This window comes from Lactuca virosa, chromosome 8 (assembly GCF_052849685.1).
Source record: "Lactuca virosa cultivar CGN04683 chromosome 8, Lactuca_virosa_CGN04683_v6, whole genome shotgun sequence".
Taxonomy (NCBI): domain Eukaryota; kingdom Viridiplantae; phylum Streptophyta; class Magnoliopsida; order Asterales; family Asteraceae; genus Lactuca; species Lactuca virosa.
In genome coordinates, this window is record NC_136433.1 from 389324940 (window position 1) to 389346449 (window position 21510).

At 28.1% G+C, this 21510-nt stretch overlaps 1 protein-coding gene across 1 annotated transcript; it reads left to right on the forward strand.

Moving 5' to 3' along the window:
- Nucleotides 1–403: 403 nt before the first annotated feature.
- LOC145131993 (protein FAR1-RELATED SEQUENCE 5-like) lies at nucleotides 404–10218 on the forward strand. Its single transcript, XM_079066635.1, has 9 exons — nucleotides 404–628; nucleotides 1704–1756; nucleotides 6478–6649; nucleotides 7082–7184; nucleotides 7504–8308; nucleotides 8421–8488; nucleotides 8536–8678; nucleotides 8795–9148; nucleotides 9589–10218. Exons 1-9 carry the CDS (start codon nucleotides 404–406, stop codon nucleotides 10216–10218), a joined length of 2553 nt encoding a protein of 850 aa, XP_078922761.1.
- Nucleotides 10219–21510: the final 11292 nt, after the last annotated feature.

Consider the following 21510-nt stretch of genomic DNA (forward strand, 5'->3'; position numbering starts at 1 on the left):
ATTGTCTAATAGTATCAATTTTATATTTGTTCCACATCAATAATAAACAATTGAAACAGATAATAATACACAGATATATGCTCTCTGACATACCAATCAACGCAAATGTAAGTACCAAAAGAAATGTACTCAATTAATGGTAAGTTACTAAAATTGACCCCATGCAGTCAAAGATCTGGGCAGATATTGCTAATTGAATACCACACACAAACCCAACAATCACATCTATCAATTAAAGGAAAAAAAAGGTCACAGCAGCCACCCTATATCCATTACTTCCCAGAATAGTAATCAATTGTCCCTAATTAATACCATCCAACAACCACAATACTCCATTATAAAATCCCACAGCAAACTCATCGGCTTCACCAACAAACACAACACCCAAAATATGTAAGCCATTATGCAGAAACTGCAGAACCAGCTGGAAACAATGAAAGAGTCGTTAGCCTTGGTCCAAAACACATTCACCAGCATCAACCAGTCAAGACAGAAAATGATACAAGAAGCTCCTGAGGAAATGCCGTACAGACATGTTGTCATCACGGAATCGCTCATCAACGACCTCGACAAGGACATTGTGCTGATGCTGGACATTTTCCAAAGCATGCACGACAACATGAGTGCGGCAACAGACATCTGCAACAAAATCATTGAAGACCACCGCACACCATGAACAAGAAACCCTTCGTACACTTTTTGTAATCGAATGTCATTCAGACTCTTTTCTAATCGACAAGCTTTATCACTTAATGAATATTAGCTTTTCCTCCTTATAAATTACTGTCTTTATCTACCCTATAAGCATATTAATCGCCTTCTACACTTATCAATGTTTGTAATGACTTTCTGATACCCTCTGCCCCCCGCGGAGCGGGGGTTAGGAATCTAGTTATTATTTTTATTATTATTATTTTGCATACAAATTGTTTATTACTAACATTTTGAATAAAAATAGACTTATGGTAAAAAAATGTTTTTTTTAGGATTTTATTCGATGAAACATGTATCAAAATGATAAGTGGCCATCTAAAATTCGTAAATGTTAAATTTCAATAGTTGGTTAAACTGTAAATTTTAATAAAATATATGAACTAAGTTTTACAAAAAAAAGTCATTACTTGAACTGAATCTGAAAGTTATCTTTCTTAATAAAGTACACAAAAACCCAAAACACCATATTCACAAAAGATATTGTTTGAAAGCAAGTTTCAAAATATATTTAGCTACGAGAGAGAAATGAATTATAAAATATGCTTCTTATTTCAAATTACATATTTTATTATATTTATATAAATCATACAATATACAATAATATATAGATTTTAAAAAATGCTATCCAATCATTATGTGGAAGTTTATATACAACGATAAGCATACTATAAAAAATATTTAAAAATTTTATTAATTTTATTTGATTTTTGTTCTTGATGGTTTAAAAGGCAACTAACTTTTGAAAGATTATACCTTAAAAACTATCGAAAAATAATGTAGTCCATACATATTGATTTGCAATTAGGTTAGCATGAAAAATAATGTAGACAATACATATTAATTTGCTCAAGTAAATCAATATTACATAGTGTTCGAATTACAAGAATTCCAACTACATTATATTCTAAAAATTGGTTGTAACTGCAGGCTCCATTGTTTTACATGCTTCATTCTTGTTGTTTCACATTTATCAATGGTTATTATTGTAGATCAAGATAGATGTAAGAGACTTGGAACGCTTAGACAAACCTGAAGCTAAATGGTAATGAGCATAAGTATTTTTTTATGTAGACATCTTTTTCAAAAGATATAAACTTTTATATCATCCTAATTCTATTATTTTTATCGTCCAAGTATAACATCAGGACACCAATAGCCCCCCCCCCCCCCTCCTCCCTCACACAAGCATTAAATGGTCCACACTATAATAAACAAAACTATATACTTGAAAACAAATGACCACTAACATAAAGTTTTTTGTTATATTGGTTTTGATTTGATTGTAGAAAATTGAAAATGAATGTTCGTTTCGATTAGAGATTTTGAGGGTTTTGAAACAGTTCGAAAACTAATTGAGTGCATGGAAAAACAAAATGTGATGGGTGATGAAATAACACTAATTTTAGTTTGGAAACTAATCGCCGGACTAAAACAAATCGCCGCCGCCGCATCGCGCGGGTCCACTATATATATATATATATATATATATATATATATATATATATATATATATATATATATATATATATATATATAACAATTATGTCAAATCATATATTATATGAGTTTAAAACTAATCCATTATTATTTGTTATTATTTGTCTTTTGATGGTTGATAGTTACAATTCTCACTAAAATATTAATAAATTTTTTTATTAGTACATGTTGAATTACTAATTTATTTATATTTATTTTAAAATTTTATTTTAAAAATGCTTAATATTTACATTTTAACTTTTTATAAATAACACGTGTAACATACGGGCTCATATCTAATTATAAACAATGAAAGTTTTACATATTGTTTACAATTTCTATATCTGTATTATATAAATTTACATTTGATTATTTAAAACTATAAACATTGTTTGTTTTCCTAGATTTAGTTTTCTAAAAGTAAATGTAAAATTAAAAACCAAAGAAAATATAGACAAAATTACAAAAATGGTCTCTATGGTTTACTAAAAGTCACAAACTCAGTCTTTATAATTTTTTTTTGATGCAAATGGTCCTTGTGGTTTGCAAAACTTACAAGGATGACCCTTTTTAATAACTTTGTTAAACTTCTGCCGTTAGTGCATCTGATGTGGGGGTATTTTAGTATTTTCGAATATAGGAGCCTAGGAGGGATTGAATTCGTTACATTTAGAAAACCAAAGGGACCATTTTTGTTATTTTCCTTAAAAAGTGAAGAAATAAAGGGGGTAGGGCCCGTAGGGGTCGAGAACTCACGACCTCCACCTTCACATACCAATACATTAACCAACTGAGCTGCGCAATCCCATGTTTTTATTTCCTTAAACTAATTTATATAGTAAGAACATCGTTAAAACATAAATAATAAAAATATACAAAAGCATATTTTTACGTGAATTTTTTTTAGATAAAACAAATATATTTTTTCGTATTATAAAAAAAATTATACAAATAAAGTTTTATGTTTTTTTTATGTAAATATGTTTTTTATATATTTAAAAAATACATTTTCATATAATATGTTATTACGTTGTGTTGGAATGCAAAATCGATCGAACTATTTTAAAAATTAAAATATATCGCATTAATTTTGGAACAACCACATTTTCTTAAATGTTTCTTTGCATAGATTTGAGAATAGTAATCCAAGTATTGTTCGTTGGTATTATAATAACATATTTCCAATTTAGGATGAAAACTATATTTATATCGTCATTAGCTTTGCTTATAAATAACATTTTGTTTTTTTTATTTTTCATTTTTATAAACATAAACAAGATCTCATAAATTCCGGCAAAAAAAAAAACAAGTTATGTTTTTTTTTAATATGTATTTTTTAAACCAAAAAATGGTATTTAGAAAACGTATTGGGCCAATACAAAAATTTATTCGACCAATTTTGCATTCCAATACAATGTAATAACATATTATATAAAAACGTATTCTTTAAATACATAAAAAAAACATATTTACATAAAAAAAATACATAAAAAAATAAGATAATTGTATAAATTTATTAGCAAAAATATATTCATTTTATTTAAAAAAAAAGTTTTATGTTTTTTTAGGATTATGCTTTTGGATTATAACGCAATAATGTATTATATGAAAATGTATTTTTTAAATACATAAAAAACATACTTCACATAAAATAAATATATACAAAAAACTTTTTTTTATGTTTTTTTAGGATTACGTTTTTGTATAATATGTTATTACATTTTTTATATATTTAAATGTATAAAAACGGTTTTAGAACTAGCAACCCAAAAGAATTTATACATTTTTTTTATGTCATGAGTAGTGTTAATTATTATTATTTCAAATACATAAAAGAATATATTTTACGAAAACATATTTTTTAAAGACATAAAAAAATATATTTCACGTAAAATAAATTTATAAAAATATATACAAATTGTTTGTAAAAAACTGTATTTTTTTATAATACGACTACAATACAGTTTGTTTTATTTAAAAAATAATTATGTAAGAAAAATGTTTTTTGTAATTTATTTATTATTTAAGTATTAACGTTTTCGTTATTATATATATTAGTTTTAGGAAGATATAAACAAGTGAAAATTCAGCTCAATTGGTTAAGACTTTTGTGATATAAAGGGGTGGAGGTTGCTAGTACGAGCCTTCCCCACTTCCTTCAGCAAATTAAATATCTTTTTCAAACAAATTTCAAAAATGGTCCCTGTGGTTATCAAATGTCACGAATTCAGTTCTTTTATATTTGAAAAGACGAAAATACCCTTACAGATTCAGTCCCTAACGGCATTTTACTAACGGTGTTAGTAAAAAGGGCCAACTTTGCAAGTTTTGCAAACCACAAGGACCATTTGTATCAAAAAAAATTAATAGGGACTAACTTTGTGACTTTTGGCAAACCACAAGGACCATTTTTGTAATTTTGTCGAAAATATATAATATACAAACTGAGAGAAACAAAAGTAAAAGAAATCAAAAAATAAAATAAAAATTGGTCCAAGAAAGTCGGCAGAAACAGGAACGTGTACAAGTAGCGTTAAAACTTAAAACTTAAAAAGCCGGGATAGATACAAGTATACAACACTTATCAACGTGACTACGTGACACGTAATCCCAGACCAATGACGTGGCATTAACGCCATGTGCTTTGCTTCTTTCCGGTCCTTGCAAATGGGGACCCCACTCCATATTTTCACACGCGCTTTCTTCTAAGCTACAACAACCACGGACACGTAACCATCCCTATTTGCCGAGTCAGCAGATGTTGTCTATCTGTCGTATTAATTTTCAATAATCACCCCCTACTTACTATATCATAAACAAAAAACCTCCCTTCTTATAAAATTATTATAATAATAGGAATCTGCATCGTGTATTTGACTATTTGAGCTGGGAGTTACATTTTGTTGGTGAAGTAGTTGGAAAATTTGTAATTTTCTATATCTGAGAAATAGATAGAATGTACATAAGAAATAAATTTTAAATTAAGACACGTTTTGATATTGTATTTCAAAATATTTTATCCATTTTGGTTTTTTTTTTAGAATTTGTCACACGTGAAATTCAATCTATTACAAAATATTTTTTAAAATGAAATTTTTGTTACGTAAATAGAAGTATTTAATAAATGATATAATCATATATCTAATCGTGGTTACATTCGTATGTTGATTTGTAAGTTTGAAATGCAAAAATAATTTATGGTGTGACCTGTATATTTATCTAAGTTTTAATATTTATTATGAAAAATCATTGAACTCAAACGATATTTTGTTAAAATAACTCTCGTAAACTTAATTTTAAAATGAACGACCATAACGTTTTGGATACACACTATGATTCCGGCTTTAATCAACAAACCGATAAAATAATTGATCTTCCATATGTAGAACTAGACTTATATCACTAAATATCTATCGGTTAATACTAGATGTGTGCCGCGTAAAATGACAACGATAAATAGCTTTTTTGATGAATGAATAAATAATTATTAGATTTTATTATTAGTTATTATATAATAAAAAATTATCATTTTTAAATGAAATATTTATGTTTATACCTTATATTTATTTTGTCTGATTTTACTTTTGATGTATTTAATTAATATTTATGTCTAGTTTAAGAAAATGTAAATTAATTTAAATATATGAATTTAATATTTTAAAATTTTCATGCCGCTACAAATTGAATTTTTTTAATTACTTTTTTTAATTCAGGTCTTTAAACTTTTAGGAAGTATTAATGAATTATTTTTGGATAAGTGATTTGTACAAAAAACTTTGTAATTTATATCTGTTAAAATTCAAGATATGACTAATATGTTTTATTATATAGTATAAGATATAAGATATCGTTCTAACTACACAATCAAGTTTAATGATATTATCTGCTTTTTAAGATTATTTTCAATTAAATTACCACATTATTTCTGGGAAAACGTTTTCGTATGCTAATGCCACTTTTCACGTAAGATTTTTTTTACAATGGTCAGGACAGATCCACATTGAAACTTGGAAGAGGGTATGTACGTATACTTTTATACCTTTTGGTAGTAAAATTGAACATATATATATATATATATATATATATATATATATATATATATATATATATATATATAAAAGTTCAATTAAGAAAATAAAAAAGGGTGAGAATTGGGGAAGCATTCTCAGCCAATCATTTATCTAACATGTTCAAATTAAAAAAAAATGCACGTGTCCATTTTCATTAAGGGTATCTTTGTAAATTAGCAACTTTTTTACATAGAACTTACATGTTCGTTGTTATCAGTTTCCAATTTGATGATATCTTTAGCTCGTTTGAATCGGATATGAGGAATTCATTATCAAGATTATTTTCTTTATATAACTCGTTAGCAATTATACGTATTCATTCCATTAACGTGAAGTTTCGCATCTGTGTTTCAGTTTTCTACTTCGTATTCAGTTTCCGATTTGATCAGGTATGTATATCGTTTGAATCGGATAGATCGGAGTTCATTATCAAGATTATTGCTTTTTATAATTTGTTTGGAATTACGCTTCTTATCTTCGTTTTGGAGTTGTTTCATCGGAGTTCATTATCAAGATTATCAAGTTTCGAATATGTGTTGGAGTTATTTCATCGGATTTTTGTTAAGTAGTTTGAGATATTTATTTCAAATCGGAGCTGATTTAATTTTTAATCGGATATATCGTTGTAGTTTTTACGCTCTGTACTGAGAGAGATTGCTTAATTACATCATCTGATCATATAAGATTTAAGTTTCTTTCATATATTTTGTACGTTGAGGTGAGATATATTCGAAATTAACCAGGTTTTCATCTTTACGACTTTTTTTGTGAGATATATTCGATATATTCGATATTAAGATTGTTTTTGTTTATTTATATAGATCATTTGGTGTATTATGTCGAATTCTAGTGTTATTGATGGTGATTTGTATTCTTCTATGAGTGAGAGTGAAGAAGAAGATGTTGACAACTCATTTTTTGAAGGTATCAGTTATTGAATTATTTTGTTGTTTTTAATTTTGTTGATTATCATTTATTTACATATGAATATGTTAATATGAATAAATTGTTGTCTTATTCATATATGAATAAACGTGTGATAATTGTAATTTCGAATTTATTATTTTTTTCGTTTTATTCATATATGAATAAGTTATGTTTTATTTTATATATTTTGAATCCTCATGAATTTTATGTATTCATATATGAATGTTTTATTCATATATGAATGTTTTTTGTTTTATTTATATGAGTTTTATGTATTCATATATATTATTGTTTTATTCATGCATTATTATGTTAGGTGGTGAGTCTTCAAGTGCAGTACATGATGCACAATATTTTGATGATATAATTGGAGAACATGTCTATAAGCCAGATGTACCTGTTCAACTTATTCCATTTAAGGGTTTAATCTTCAAATCATTAAAGTTGGCTATCAAAATGTATTCTGAGTATGCTGAAATTGGTGGTTTTGATGTTAGACTGAGCACACAGTCAAGGTTTGATAACAAGATTATAAAGAAGAAACATGTTATATGTAATCGTGGTGGTAAACAGAAAAAGAAATCTTGTGACACATTAGGTACAAGTGGTGTTATGAGGAAACGAAATTCAAATTCAAGAGCTATTGGTTGTCAAGCAAAGATTATATTTGAATCTGTGTATGGAACTCCAGATTATAAAGTTTTTCAGTTTGATGAACTTCACAACCATCCACTTGAGAAGAGAAGCGATTTAAAAAAGGCGAGACAAATGTCATATTCAGAAAAAGAGTTTATTGTGCGTGCTTCCACATCAAAAATAGGTCAAACTATGGCTCATAAGTTGAGGGCAAGTTTGAGAGGTGGGTATGAGTTTGTAAAGCCAAAAGTAGTTGACTATAAAAATTTAAGGAGAGATATCAACAGGGTTATTGGTTATAAAGATGCTCAAATGATAGTAAACACAATGAATGACCGTCGAGCTCACTATCCAAATTACTCATTTGAGTTTAATTGTCAAGATGATGTTTTGGACTGTATGTTTTGGGCTGATGAAATGGAGAAGACATATTATGCTGAATTTGGTGATGTTATCTCGTTTGATGCGACTTTCCGAACAAACAAGTAAGTTATTTTATCTACTTTTGTTTATAGCTTATTCATATATGAATATTTTTATATTCACTTATTAATACATCAAAAATTGACTTTAATGAACATTTTTTGTGTGTGTTAGGTATCGAATGGTTTTTGTTCCGTTTACTGCTATTGACCATCATAAAAAATCGGTACTGTTGGATCTGGGTTGCTAAGCAATGAAAGCATTGAGTCTTACTCTTGGTTGCTTAAAGCATTTCTTAAAACTCATGGGAAAGAACCAACACTTGTTTTAACCGATCAAGATGCTGCAATAAAACAAGTTGTTGAGAATGTGTTTCGTAATTCAAAACACCGATTATGTATGTGGCATATAATGAAAAAGTTGAAAAAAAAGGTATTATTTTAATATATTTCAAATATATTACTTATTAGTATATTCATTTATGAATATTGATTGTTATTTTACTTATTATTATTTATTCATTTATGAATATTTTTGTTTTAATACAGATATCAGATGATTTATTTACGAACACAGACTTTAGAAAAAGGTTTTCGAAGCTTGTTTGGGACATTAATATGAAACCTAATGTTTTTGAGGTGAAGTGGGGTTTGCTTATGAAGGAATTCAATCTTGAAGACACAAGATGGTTTAAAGACATGTTTACAATACATGATTCATGGATACCTGGATATTTTAGTGATATTCCAATGTGTGGTTTGATGAAGACTACATCGAGGTCAGAGAGTATGAATTCATTCTTTAATACATATTCAGAAAGTGGGAACTTACTTTTGAATTTCATGATGAATTACGACACTGCCATTCAAAAGCAAAGGAATACTCAACGAGAGCTTGATAAGGCATCAAAAAAAGCATCATATAAAATGCAAACACCTTGAGAAATAGAACTGCAAGCATCAAAGGTTTATACAAGTACATTATTTTTTGAGGTGCAAAAAGAAATATATAAAGCATGTTTTTTCTGTACATACTCATATGTTGGTATTGAAGATGGTTGGGAAGTTTACATTGTGCAGCACAACAACAGTAAAAGTGATTTTAAAAATGAATTTAAGGTAATTTTACTAGTTTTTTTATGAAAAATGTAATAATATTCATATATGAATATGAGAATATTCATATACGAATATCAATATTCATATATGAATATCAATATTCATATATGAATATCAATATTCATATATTCATATATGAATATTATATGAATATATGAATATATGAGTGTTGATATGAGTATTCTTATATGAATGTAAATGTGTAAATTTTGTTTTTGTATCAGGTTGAAATAAAAGCTGAAGAGAAAGAAATAAATTGCAGTTGTGAACATTTTAAGCGTATGGGTGTTTTATGCAGATATGCTTTTACAATAATGATGAGATGTGGTGTTAAAGAAATTCCTGAAAGGTACATTTTGAAGAGATGGAGAAAGGATGTGATATCAAGAAATTATCGTTTTAGTTCTGTTCAATCCGATTCAGGTGATTGTGAGAATGTAAAGTTAGTCAATGATTCATATTATAGTTTTGAATCATGTTTGGATATTGTAAGAGATGACAAAAAAAGATTGACTTTGTTTGCTGAGAAACAACAAATGTTGTTGAAGGAATTTGAGAGTGATTATATTTCTCCTGGATTGAAAAGCAAGACAGATGGTGAAGTCGTATGCAAGCTTTTGGGTGTTACTATTCCTATTCCAGAAGAGATTAATATTCATGTTCCTGAAGTTCAAAGCAATAAAGGTTCTGGAATCAAGAAAAGAATTCAAAGTGCAGGTGAAGTAGCATATGAAAATTCTAAAAAAGAACATAGAATGTGTTCAGGATGTGGAAAACGAGTTCCACACAATTTACGTACTTATCCAGAAAGAGTTGGAGCTGCTAAATCAGCAAAAGACCTCTGGATTTTTTAGTTTTTTTTATATATTTTTTGGTTTTATTCATTATGAATATATGCAGATAAAAACAATAAACAATAATTCATACACATTTATATTGATATGGTAAATTGATATGTTGATATTTGTTTTTAAATTACTATAAAATAAGTTATATTGATATTGTAAATTATTCATAAATGAATACAAATATGTGAAATTTGTTATACTAATAAATAAGTAATATTCATATCTGAACTTTTTTATGTTAATATCTGAACTTTGTTATACTAACATATTAATTTGAACTTATTCATAAATGAATATATCATATTCGTATTCATTTATGAATAAATAAAAATAAAGTTTGAAAATATTTGAATATAAAAAAATGACATAAATAAGCAAACTTGTTTCTACTAATAAGTTAGTTATATTCATATCTGAAATTTGTTATATTCATATATGAACTTTGTTATGCTGACATATTACTCATAATTTAATCATAAATGAATATATCATATTCGTATTCATTTATGAATAAACATAAATAAACTTTGAAAATATTTAAATATAAAAAACTGACAGAAATAAGCGAAGTTGTTTCTATTACATAATCATTCAACACAAGATAATAAAAGCTGTTCATCAGCATTTCACAAAATATTAAAACGATGTTCAATAACATTTAACAAACCATTTAATACTTGTTTCGCAGAATCATCTTACATGTACTTCAAATCCATTTATCTTCAACACAAACTATTCTATAGCATCACACTTCAACATTCTTTCATCTTCACAAGCAATCATCAATATTCTTTTAACCTTTTTTGAATTGTTTGCATAGCCTTGTATGCATGATCAGTACGCATTTTGAATTCAACTTTTTGATATTTTTCAGCAAGATCCAACACCTTAGCCTTCAACATGTTAATTTCAGAAGTTAGCATTATGTGTGCATATCTTTGCCTGAGCTTCTCTAAAGTAGTTTGCTGAACTGCACTTTCTTTATGAAGACCTGGTTTCCACTTTGAGAGTGGTTGTCCCATATAGGTCTCCATATGTCTCATTGCAAAGACCCCACAATCAACTTTGTTTTTAACTGTTCTCCATGACATTTCAAGTGGTTGGGGTTTGATACTTTCTTTTGAGATTGCATTTGCTCTTGGATGGTTTATTTCTTTAAAGTATCTCACAAACAAATTTTTCTGATCATTAATTAAAATAAAAGTTAGATATGTAATAAATTGGTTCTTTTATGTTGTTGTGAATTGGGTACATACCAAAGGTTTCAATATTACTTCGAATTTCCCTTCATAATCCCCCTCAACTGCACTATTGTCTAGAATTTCAATTGACGGTTTCTTTAAGTTGAAGACAATCACAAAAATGTGAGCACTTCTAACAACTGGAAAGAATACCTGTTTTTATGTATATAATGGTAAGTATTTTGTTGATAAAATATATATAAAAAAACAACTTTAATTAACATACCATGTCAATATCTTTTATGTTCAAGATTTTTTTGTACCCATTGGTACTGTCATGAAAGTTCTCCTTGAATTTTTCATACTTTCTTTCATCAGACAATGTTGAAGTTAGATAAGCAGTCTGTAACCAATATAATCATATGTGAATTTCAGTTGAATATATATAATTATGTTAAAGAATACATCATATTTGTATAATCATATGTGAATTTCAGTTGTAAAAAAATATAATATTCATAAATGAATACATCATATTGGTGTATTCATTTATGAATAATGAAGGAATTAAGGTTAGAACATAAACTTACAGAAACTCCAACTTTCAAGAAGAGTCTGTATGGTGAATTTCCAAAATCCCTTTCCAGTTCTTGGTGGTTAAGTAAATCAGACCAAGTGTCTAAAACTTCTCCAAAAATCTTTGTGTTTGCATATAGACTTTCCATAACTGCTCTTTCTGTTGTCTGACCATATTTTGTCTGGACAACCACATCTCTGCAAATATATAATCAAAATGTCATAGATTATTATCTATATAATAATCATATATGAATGTATATAAAATAAAGTTACTTACGATGTATTGCCTTGTAAGTTGAACAACCATTCACAGACAATACTCTCCTGATGTGTCAGTTTGGGTTTTGTGTCTGTTATTCTGCATTTGAAAGGTGATTTGAAAGCATCAGCAAGCTTCTTCTCTCTTGGTTGATCCAGATCATGCTTTGATGGTCCTACTTCAGTAGGAATTGATACATAGATTGGATTTGGATTAAGAACATTTTTCTTTGCTAATCTGATAACAACCTTCTGATGGTCGTCTTTGATTTGTTTCTTTGTAAGTGGTTTTTTTGGTGAAGATTCATCAGATTTTTTACTTGAAGTGTGATCTGAATCTTGACTGAGACCTAGACTAAAGCTTGGATGAGTATCTGCATGCCAGGAGATTTATCATATAAATAGTTGTAAGTTAATTATAATATTTGAGTTTATATTTTGAAATGTTTATCCAAATTGTTACCTCATTTATTTCCTTTTGTCTTGTCAGCTTTTTCTCCTTTCTTGTTTTCATTTTCTGACTTTTTCTTTCCTGAAAGATAAAGAACTTTGATTAAGTAATTCATATGTGAATAAGTAATGTATTCATTTATGAATAAGTAATGCATATCATTATTTATGAATAAGAAATATTAATTTTTTTTATATTGCGTTATTTATTTGTGAATAATAAAACTTATTATATTCATTTATTAGTGATTCAACTATTTACCTTTATCTTCTGCATTTCCTTTCTCAGTTTCTGTATGTTTATCTTCACCTCCATCTTTCGTGTTCTTAGCTTCTGTTCCTCCTTTATTTCTATCTTCAGAGTTTTCCTTGCCTGAAACATATACATCATATATGAATATTTTTTATTTTTTATACATTTATATAGTGTATTATTCACTTATGAATAAACAATGTTATTAAAAAAATCAATATAAATATTGTAATATATTTTAAATCATTCATTTACCTGTATCATCTCCCTTTGTTTTTTCAACTTTTGTTCCTTGTTCATGTACACCTTCTGATTTTTCCTTTTCTGCAAGAGTATTAGTTTTACCTGTACTCATTGGTGACCCTGGTCAAAATTTAACAAACAAAATTGTTATTGTGTATTAATATTTTTATATATTTTTTTTAAAATAAAAGTAAGACAAAATTTACCTATATCAATATTATCGAAAATAGTTTTCATTTCAGGGTGATTCCAGATTTCATCTTCTTGACTATTTAAACTTGAAATTCCAATTCCAAGGACATTGTCCACAATGTTGTCAACAACTTTATCCAACAAATTTTCATTTTCAGTTTGTTGAATAGTCTCTTCATGATTATTTGTTTCCTCAGCATGATCATCTTTTTCCTCTTCATCATTCTCATTTTCATTCCTCTTTCCATCTTTCTCTTTTACTCCAATTTCACCTTCTTTTTGATTCTTATCTGCATCGTTCTTTATTCCTTCATTCTCTGCTTCATTTGAATTAAGCAAATAATCTACTTCTGGTTGACTTGCATCATTATCAATGTCTTCTTCACCATTTCCCTCTTTATCTTCATTTTCTTTTTGATCATTTGTTTTTTGACCCATTATTGGTGTCAAATTGATTCCTTCAACTCCAGTTTCATTACTTGGAAAATTAAAAAGTGTTGTGCTTTTAGTTTTTTCTTCAACAATCATATTTGTCATCTTTTCTTTGAAAATTCTAAAACTTTCCTTTTCAGGGAACTTTGTCATCGCATCATTAAGCTTTGAATTCAGCTTTTCCTTCATCCTCTCAAAACTATTAAGCATTTTTGATATTTTTGATTCATATGCCTATGTAACAAAAAGAAGTATATGATTAGAATTTAATATAATAATTTAATGTAATCATATATTATTAACATGTTCAAACTAATTACCTCAACAGAAGGATCTTCATCTTTATCAGAATCACTGTCTTCGAGATCTGTATCTCCTTCATCTTGTTCATTAACAAATTCTTCGTTTAATTCTCCAAGTCCAAGTCTACCTTTTTATTGTTCAAATGTCTCTCGATATCTAATCTTCTCTGAACTCCAATAACAAATTGTTGGACGTTTACGTGTTACTGTTAAAGCTTCTGAGTGGATGTTATCAGCATAGAACAACTGCACATAAATGATAACTAATTGATATTCATATATGAACAAGTAATATTATTTTTTACTTATTCATATATGAATAAGTAATGTAAAGCATTACGTGTGAACAAATATATTTTTCTTATTCATATATGAATATTTGCTATTAGTTTATGAATAATCAATATTATTAAAAATTGAGTATAAACATTATAATAACTTACCACCAAGAAAGCTGAAGGTCCAACAAAGAAGCTGGTATCTGAGTATGGTATGTATGAGTTTTTTGTTCTGACAAGACAGTCCAAAACATAGCTGCACCGGTCTATGTTGCTGATATCTGTTTTTCTTGAAATATAACTCAAGGGAAACAGGTTGCATCTTCCCATTGATGTTGACTCGCAAAACGTGTTGACAAAAAGAACTAAGAAGTTCAATTTGAAATTGAAATCAGCTTGTGTGGTAGAAACAATAACATTTTTGATTGCACTCAGTCGGATGATTGAATCTTTTTTAAATTGTTGCTTCCATTCATCATAACTTGTATCATCCTTAGGCCATTGATCCAGTTGTGTAAGTTTGGTTCCACCAATTGGTATGCCCAACATGTCATGAACAGACTCTGCTGTTACTTTCAATTCCTTTCCTTCAATATCTATCGCCATTCTCTCAGAATCAAATTTTTGAAGAACATAAAATCCCAGATTCAGTGGTATATCTATGATTTTCATTTTTAACAAAGCTCCAAAACCCATAGATCTTACAGATTCTTTTTGTTCTTTGCTCATCCCAAGGATTATAGATAGTAATGCCTCTGGTGAACATCTGTTTTTCATTGAGTAAAATTCTTTTACCATTGGTTTTTTTTTTGTCTTTTTTGATTGGTGACTCCTTTTTTTTGCCTTCTTCGATGGATAACTACTTTCAAAATCAGAGTCTGAATCTTGTAGTTGTTGTTTTTCAGGAGTTTTCCTTTTTGATGGACTTTTTCTGCTTTGATGCTTTATTTTCTTTGGTACTTTTGTTTCTTTTTTATCTGGGAAATGAAAACATATAATATTTGAATAAGTTACTGATATATGAATATGATATATGCTCGTTGATTTATTAATATTTATTTATTACAAAAATATAACTAATATATACAATTTTATTCATATATGAATATATTAGATATGATAGGAATTTTGTACCTTTCGCATTTTTCCTCTTCTGCATTGATCTTGTTTCTCTCATTGTTGGTGAATCTTTATCGGAAATGTTAGTGTTCTTACCTTCATTCAATAGTAAGTAGAAGATAAATGAGTTTGATATTCACGAATGAATATTTGAAAAAAACATATGTATTCATATTTTTTTATTCACATATGAATATGTTTTGTTATATTCATATCTGAATAGAACATATATAAGTGATTCTTGTTGTATTCACATATGAATAATCTATGTATGGCAGCAAGCTATGTTCTATTCATATGTGAATATAACATACATATTCACGAATGAATATTTGAATAAAACATATGTATTCATATTTTTTTATTCACATATGAATATGTTTTGTTATATTCATATGTGAATAGAACATATGTAAGTGATTCTTGTTGTATTCACATATGAATAATGTATGTATGGCAGCAAGTTATGTTCTATTCATATGTGAATATAACATACATATTCACGAATGAATATTTGAATAAAACATATGTATTCATATTTTTTTATTCACATATGAATATGTTTTGTTATATTCATATGTGAATAGAACATATGTAAGTAATTCTTGTTGTATTCACATATGAATAATGTATGTATGACAGCAAGATATGTTCTACTCATATGTGAATATAACAAAACATATTCACAAATGAATATTTGAATAAAACATATGTATTCATATTTTTTTATTCACATATGAATATGTTTTGTTATATTCATATGTGAATAGAACATATGTAAGTGATTCTTGTTGTATTCACATATGAATAATGTATGTATGGCAGCAAGCTATGTTCTATTCATATGTGAATATAACATACATATTCACGACTGAATATTTGAATAAAACATATGTATTCATATTTTTTTATGCACATATGAATATGTTTTGTTATATTCATATGTGAATAGAACATATGTAAGTAATTCTTGTTGTATTCACATATGAATAATGTATGTATGACAGCAAGATATGTTCTATTCATATGTGAATATAACAAAACATATTCACGAATGAATATTTGAATAAAACATATGTATTCATATTTTTTTATTCACATATGAATATGTTTTGTTATATTCATATGTGAATAGAACATATGTAAGTGATTCTTGTTGTATTCACATATGAATAATGTATGTATGGCAGCAAGCTATATTCTATTCATATGTGAATATAACATACATATTCACGAATGAATATTTGAATAAAACATATGTATTCATATTTTTTTATTCACATATGAATATGTTTTGTTATATTCATATGTGAATAGAACATATGTAAGTGATTCTTGTTGTATTCACATATAAATAATGTATGTATGGCAGCAAGCTATGTTCTATTCATATGTGAATATAACATACATATTTACGAATGAATATTTGAATAAAACATATGTATTCATATTTTTTTATTCACATATGAATATGTTTTGTTATATTCACATATGAATAGAACATATGTAAGTGATTCTTGTTGTATTCACATATAAATAATGTATGTATGGCAGCAAGCTATGTTCTATTCACATGTGAATATAACATACATATTCACGAATGAATATTAGTTTTGCTTGTGTTCAGAAGTAAACAAAACATATTTTATTTACCTTTTTGATTTGTTCTTGGTTTTCGTTTATATGTATTCTTCACTGTTGGTGTTGTTTCTGTAAAGGTAAGTAGTTAATATTAGGAAAACATAAGCGAAATGTTAAGTAACATTTGTATTTTGACAGAATAGTTTTGAATAAAGATGAAAAATGAAGAGATGATGTAAAATCATTTATATATCAAATAATAATGGATGATTCTTACAAAAATTTCAAGTAAATAAAGTAATAACGAAGGAGGGTTACGAGAATGAACGAGTATCATAAAAAATTGAAGTAAACAACCTTTTTTGAAGAATGAACAGTGTGAAAACAATGTTTTTAGTTCTAAATCAACTAATAATTATCGAAGATTACGAGAAATTTCAAGTAATCAAGTGATAATTTTAGAAATGATTCGAAATCGTTAAAAACTCGAGAAAAAACGCCGATGGTTACCTTTCATTGTCAAGAGTGAGGAAATGGTCTCGTTAATGTTTTCATCGGAAGACATTTTTCTTCGTTTATGTTATTTGATGCTTCTGCAAATGGTTTTCTTCTTATCGATTCTTCTGCAAATGGTTTTCGAGTTATGGTGTATCGAAGAGGGAAATGGTGCTTTTCTGTCGAGATTTGACGTGTTATCAAATTACTCAAGTGCCCTGACGGTTTAATGTTTTTGGATTATTTACAAATTTGCCACCGCTCATTAATGTATTTGGATTATTTACAAGTTTGCCACCGTGCGTTTTATAAGCTCATTAAATGATTGGCTGAGAATGGTTCTCCCATTCTCAACCTTTTTTTTTCTTAATTGAACCCTCCTCTCTCTCTCTCTCTCTATATATATATATATATATATATATATATATATATATATATATATATATATATATATATATATACATACTAGGTTAAACCCGTGGAACCCACAAGTATTAATTTTAAATAGAATTAAAAATTGATTATGTAATAAATCATTGAAAGTAAGTTGCTATTTTAAATTATCTATGACACGAGTAAAACATAAAAGTAACATTTGGTCCAAACCTAGTTAATTGTTTGGAAAGCTTTAGGTAAGCAATAGTTCTTAAGGAAGATCGAATAAACAAACTCAGATATTACAAAACTCAAACAGATTAAAGTATGTTGCTATTTTTTGGTTTAGCGCTTATAAAATAACGAATTGGAGGAGAAAAATACCCATTTCTTTCATACATAATTCCATCATTGCAACACTTTTTTTTGCATCTATAGCTCCAACCCTACATGTTGTCGACCCAATGTAAGCTTGTAATAAGTAAAATTTGTTAGTTAAAATATATAGAGGTTCAATGAACATAAGCAGTATCAGAAGACTTCAACTCACATATGATCAAAAAGATATGTATGAAATAGCAAGATAACTTGAGGATCAATAATGATATCATATAATATGTTTTAAAACAAAAACTATGAAAAATTTAGAAATTTGATCCTTATAGTATTTTTCTTTTTACAATTTTTGTCCAAGGACAAAATGGTCATTTGTAAAGTATCAAATATAGGAATGCTAAAACATGAAAGCAACCCTTGATTGTGAGTTATCATGTTGGTTTATGCATGAAATAGCATCACACTTTCAGTTCTACTTAAAACATGAAAGCATGATGCTATAATAGGAAAAGAGAATCAAAATCTAGTATAAAAATCGTTTCCATGACTCATGAATATTGATTTATCGTTGATACTACTTCAAGCCATTATCTTTTTAAATAAGGATCCGCATTCTATAAATTTCGATATACACAAATTATATGATTGAGAAATTAAAATTACATAAAGATCGGTATCTTGACTTATCTATTTGGTCAAACATCAAACCTAAAATTAAAATAAAAATAAAAATAAAACTCTAGAATCTTGTCCAAACATATCTAACAAAACAATTTTTTTTTTATTTTTTGTTCTATAAAAAAATAAAGGATAGAGACTAATAACGATTTTGCGTAAAAGACATAATGTCCTCACTGCCATCATAAGAAGTAGCCCTGAAGAGTTTTTCCAATCATAAAAATGAGTACATTTTAATTCCATCCAATGAACAATATTTAACCTTGTTAATAACATATGAGGGGAGCAAAATGGCATGCCCTAAAGTGTTTTGCTGCTCGATTTGATAACCTTCAAATGAAGCAAAAGGTTGTATGTATATATTTTTTTCAATCACTTAAGCTTTTATTTGTAAGACATGTTTGTTCAATTTTGATCATATTAAAATGTCATGTACAACTGGTCAAATATTTTTTCAAAACCAACATCCAAATTTATTTGACGATTTTTCCCTTGTCTAGAAACTCCATCAGCTATGAGTATCTTCAATTTGAAAGCAATTTCACAAAATCTCTTGTCTATGAAAAAAGACATAAATACCCTCCAACATAATTAATAAACACAGCCTATATACAATGTCTATGCACACACACACACACAAAGGTGAGAAAGAGGGAAAGAACCTTTGGCAATACAAAAAATTAAGATTTCATGCCCATTCTGATCATGATGAAAATTTGGTCCAAATCGCTCCATTAAATAAAGCTTATGACTCATTCTCCATGACATAAAGTATTGGGGATAAGAAATCATTCATTCACTGTAAAAGTTAATTATTATATTTCATATGTTACCAAAAACAAATAAAACTAATATATCTCAAGGGAGTTAAAAAAATATTATAAAACTATTACCTGACAACAACCGACTTCAAAGTTGTAAATGAGTATGACATCAAACTATAACATAGAATATTAACGTTTTCATGGTCATCACCCTCATAAAATGGTAGAATTCCATCAATCCTTACCTTGAAAAAAAATACAAGTTAAGTTAAATTAACATTTTTATAGAAAAAAAAAAGTCCAGAAATTTATCAAACAATATGTTGTTATACTTATACTACATCTTTATCAAACAATCCTTACCTGAAATCGGAATAAACCCAATGCTCGTGATCAGTCTTAGGAGGCATCACATATTCATAAACAATTTTTAACAAAACATGTAAAATAATAGAATTGGTTGTGAGACATTTCATCGAACACTTGTTATGCACAAAAAAAATCAACCAAGTTTGTCATACAATTAGGAGTCAGAGAGGTTACCCCTAAAAAAATATATCTTACTGATTCAGCAATTGTTGAAAGAAACAAAAGTTTACCAATAACCTCATCTCCTTCTACCTCGTCTATCACCTCCATCTCCACGTCAACCTGAGAAACCACCGCTTCCACCACGTCCTGCAATCAAAGATTCCCAAATTTGTTTAATACAAATATCACACCAATAAAAAAAATAAAATGATTGTTGACATTACAGGGAGAAACATACCTCCTCAGATTGGAGCTCTTATTTTTGTAATCAAGAAGAGGATTACAGTTGTTGCTGCTTGCTAGAGTTTATTTATGAAGTGGTTAGGGCAAAATAGAGTGTTAGTGGCAGGAACACTTACAAAGATGTGAGAACCGGAGGGGTATATTGGGATGAGAGAGACGAAGGTGAGGGAGATGGTTTCGATGGAGATGTATATGAAATACATAGCGAGTACGCATTAGATATATGCAGCTTGAAGCCCTAGCCAAAAGATTTCAAATTTGGAGAAGATTTACATTGTTCTGAAATGGAATTTAAAAAGGAAACAAAATACCTGATTATTTGGGATATCAATTACTTCGAATTTGAAATTGAATCGTAAAAAATCCCAGATTATTTGGACAGGATTTTATGCCATTAGAGTGTAGAGCAGGAGGGAGGGTAAAATCATAATTTCACTTTGTAAATTTGGGCGAGAAAAAAACATTAGGAAGGGCTGAGAAAATGCCACCTGGCATAAATGTACTATTTTATTAGAATAGAGGATATATATATATTCTGATAATAAATACATGCTTCGGGTTTATTTTATAATTATAGTAGGAACTACAAGATAAAAGCATCAGCCACGCATTTTAATCTGAGAAATTGACTTATTAAGGTAATTATGTAACATCCCAAGTTCAGGAATATAAGTTTGGGGTGTTATGTGTAAATAAATGAGTAGACTCAACGAGTAGGTGTCTTAACTCGTCGAGTCGGAGCGGGTGTTGGGCACGTGTTAAGTGACCCGACTCGCCGAGTCGGCGACAAGACTCGACGAGTCAGTGCTGAGAAGAGAAAACCCTAAATTTTTGGGTTTGCACCCTATTGAAAGGATCTTATGTTCTCACCTCAGCCTCTTTGTTACCCCTTGAGAGTCAGTAAACCCTAAAATCGTGTGTGAGCCATTGGTGAGAGTTTTTCAGCTTTGGAAGGTGCTTCTAGTGAATGAAACTTGTAGATCAAGAGGCTAACATCAAGGAATTCGT

Excerpts from the sequence above, each read along its gene's own strand:
- LOC145131993 (XM_079066635.1), top strand. The coding sequence starts at position 404 with ATGCAGAAACTGCAGAACCAGCTGGAAACAATGAAAGAGTCGTTAGCC. Across the intron at positions 1,757-6,477 it reads GACAAACCTGAAGCTAAATG|TTTCCAATTTGATGATATCT; the intron begins GTAATGAGCATA and ends CGTTGTTATCAG. Across the intron at positions 8,309-8,420 it reads GCGACTTTCCGAACAAACAA|GTATCGAATGGTTTTTGTTC; the intron begins GTAAGTTATTTT and ends TGTGTGTGTTAG.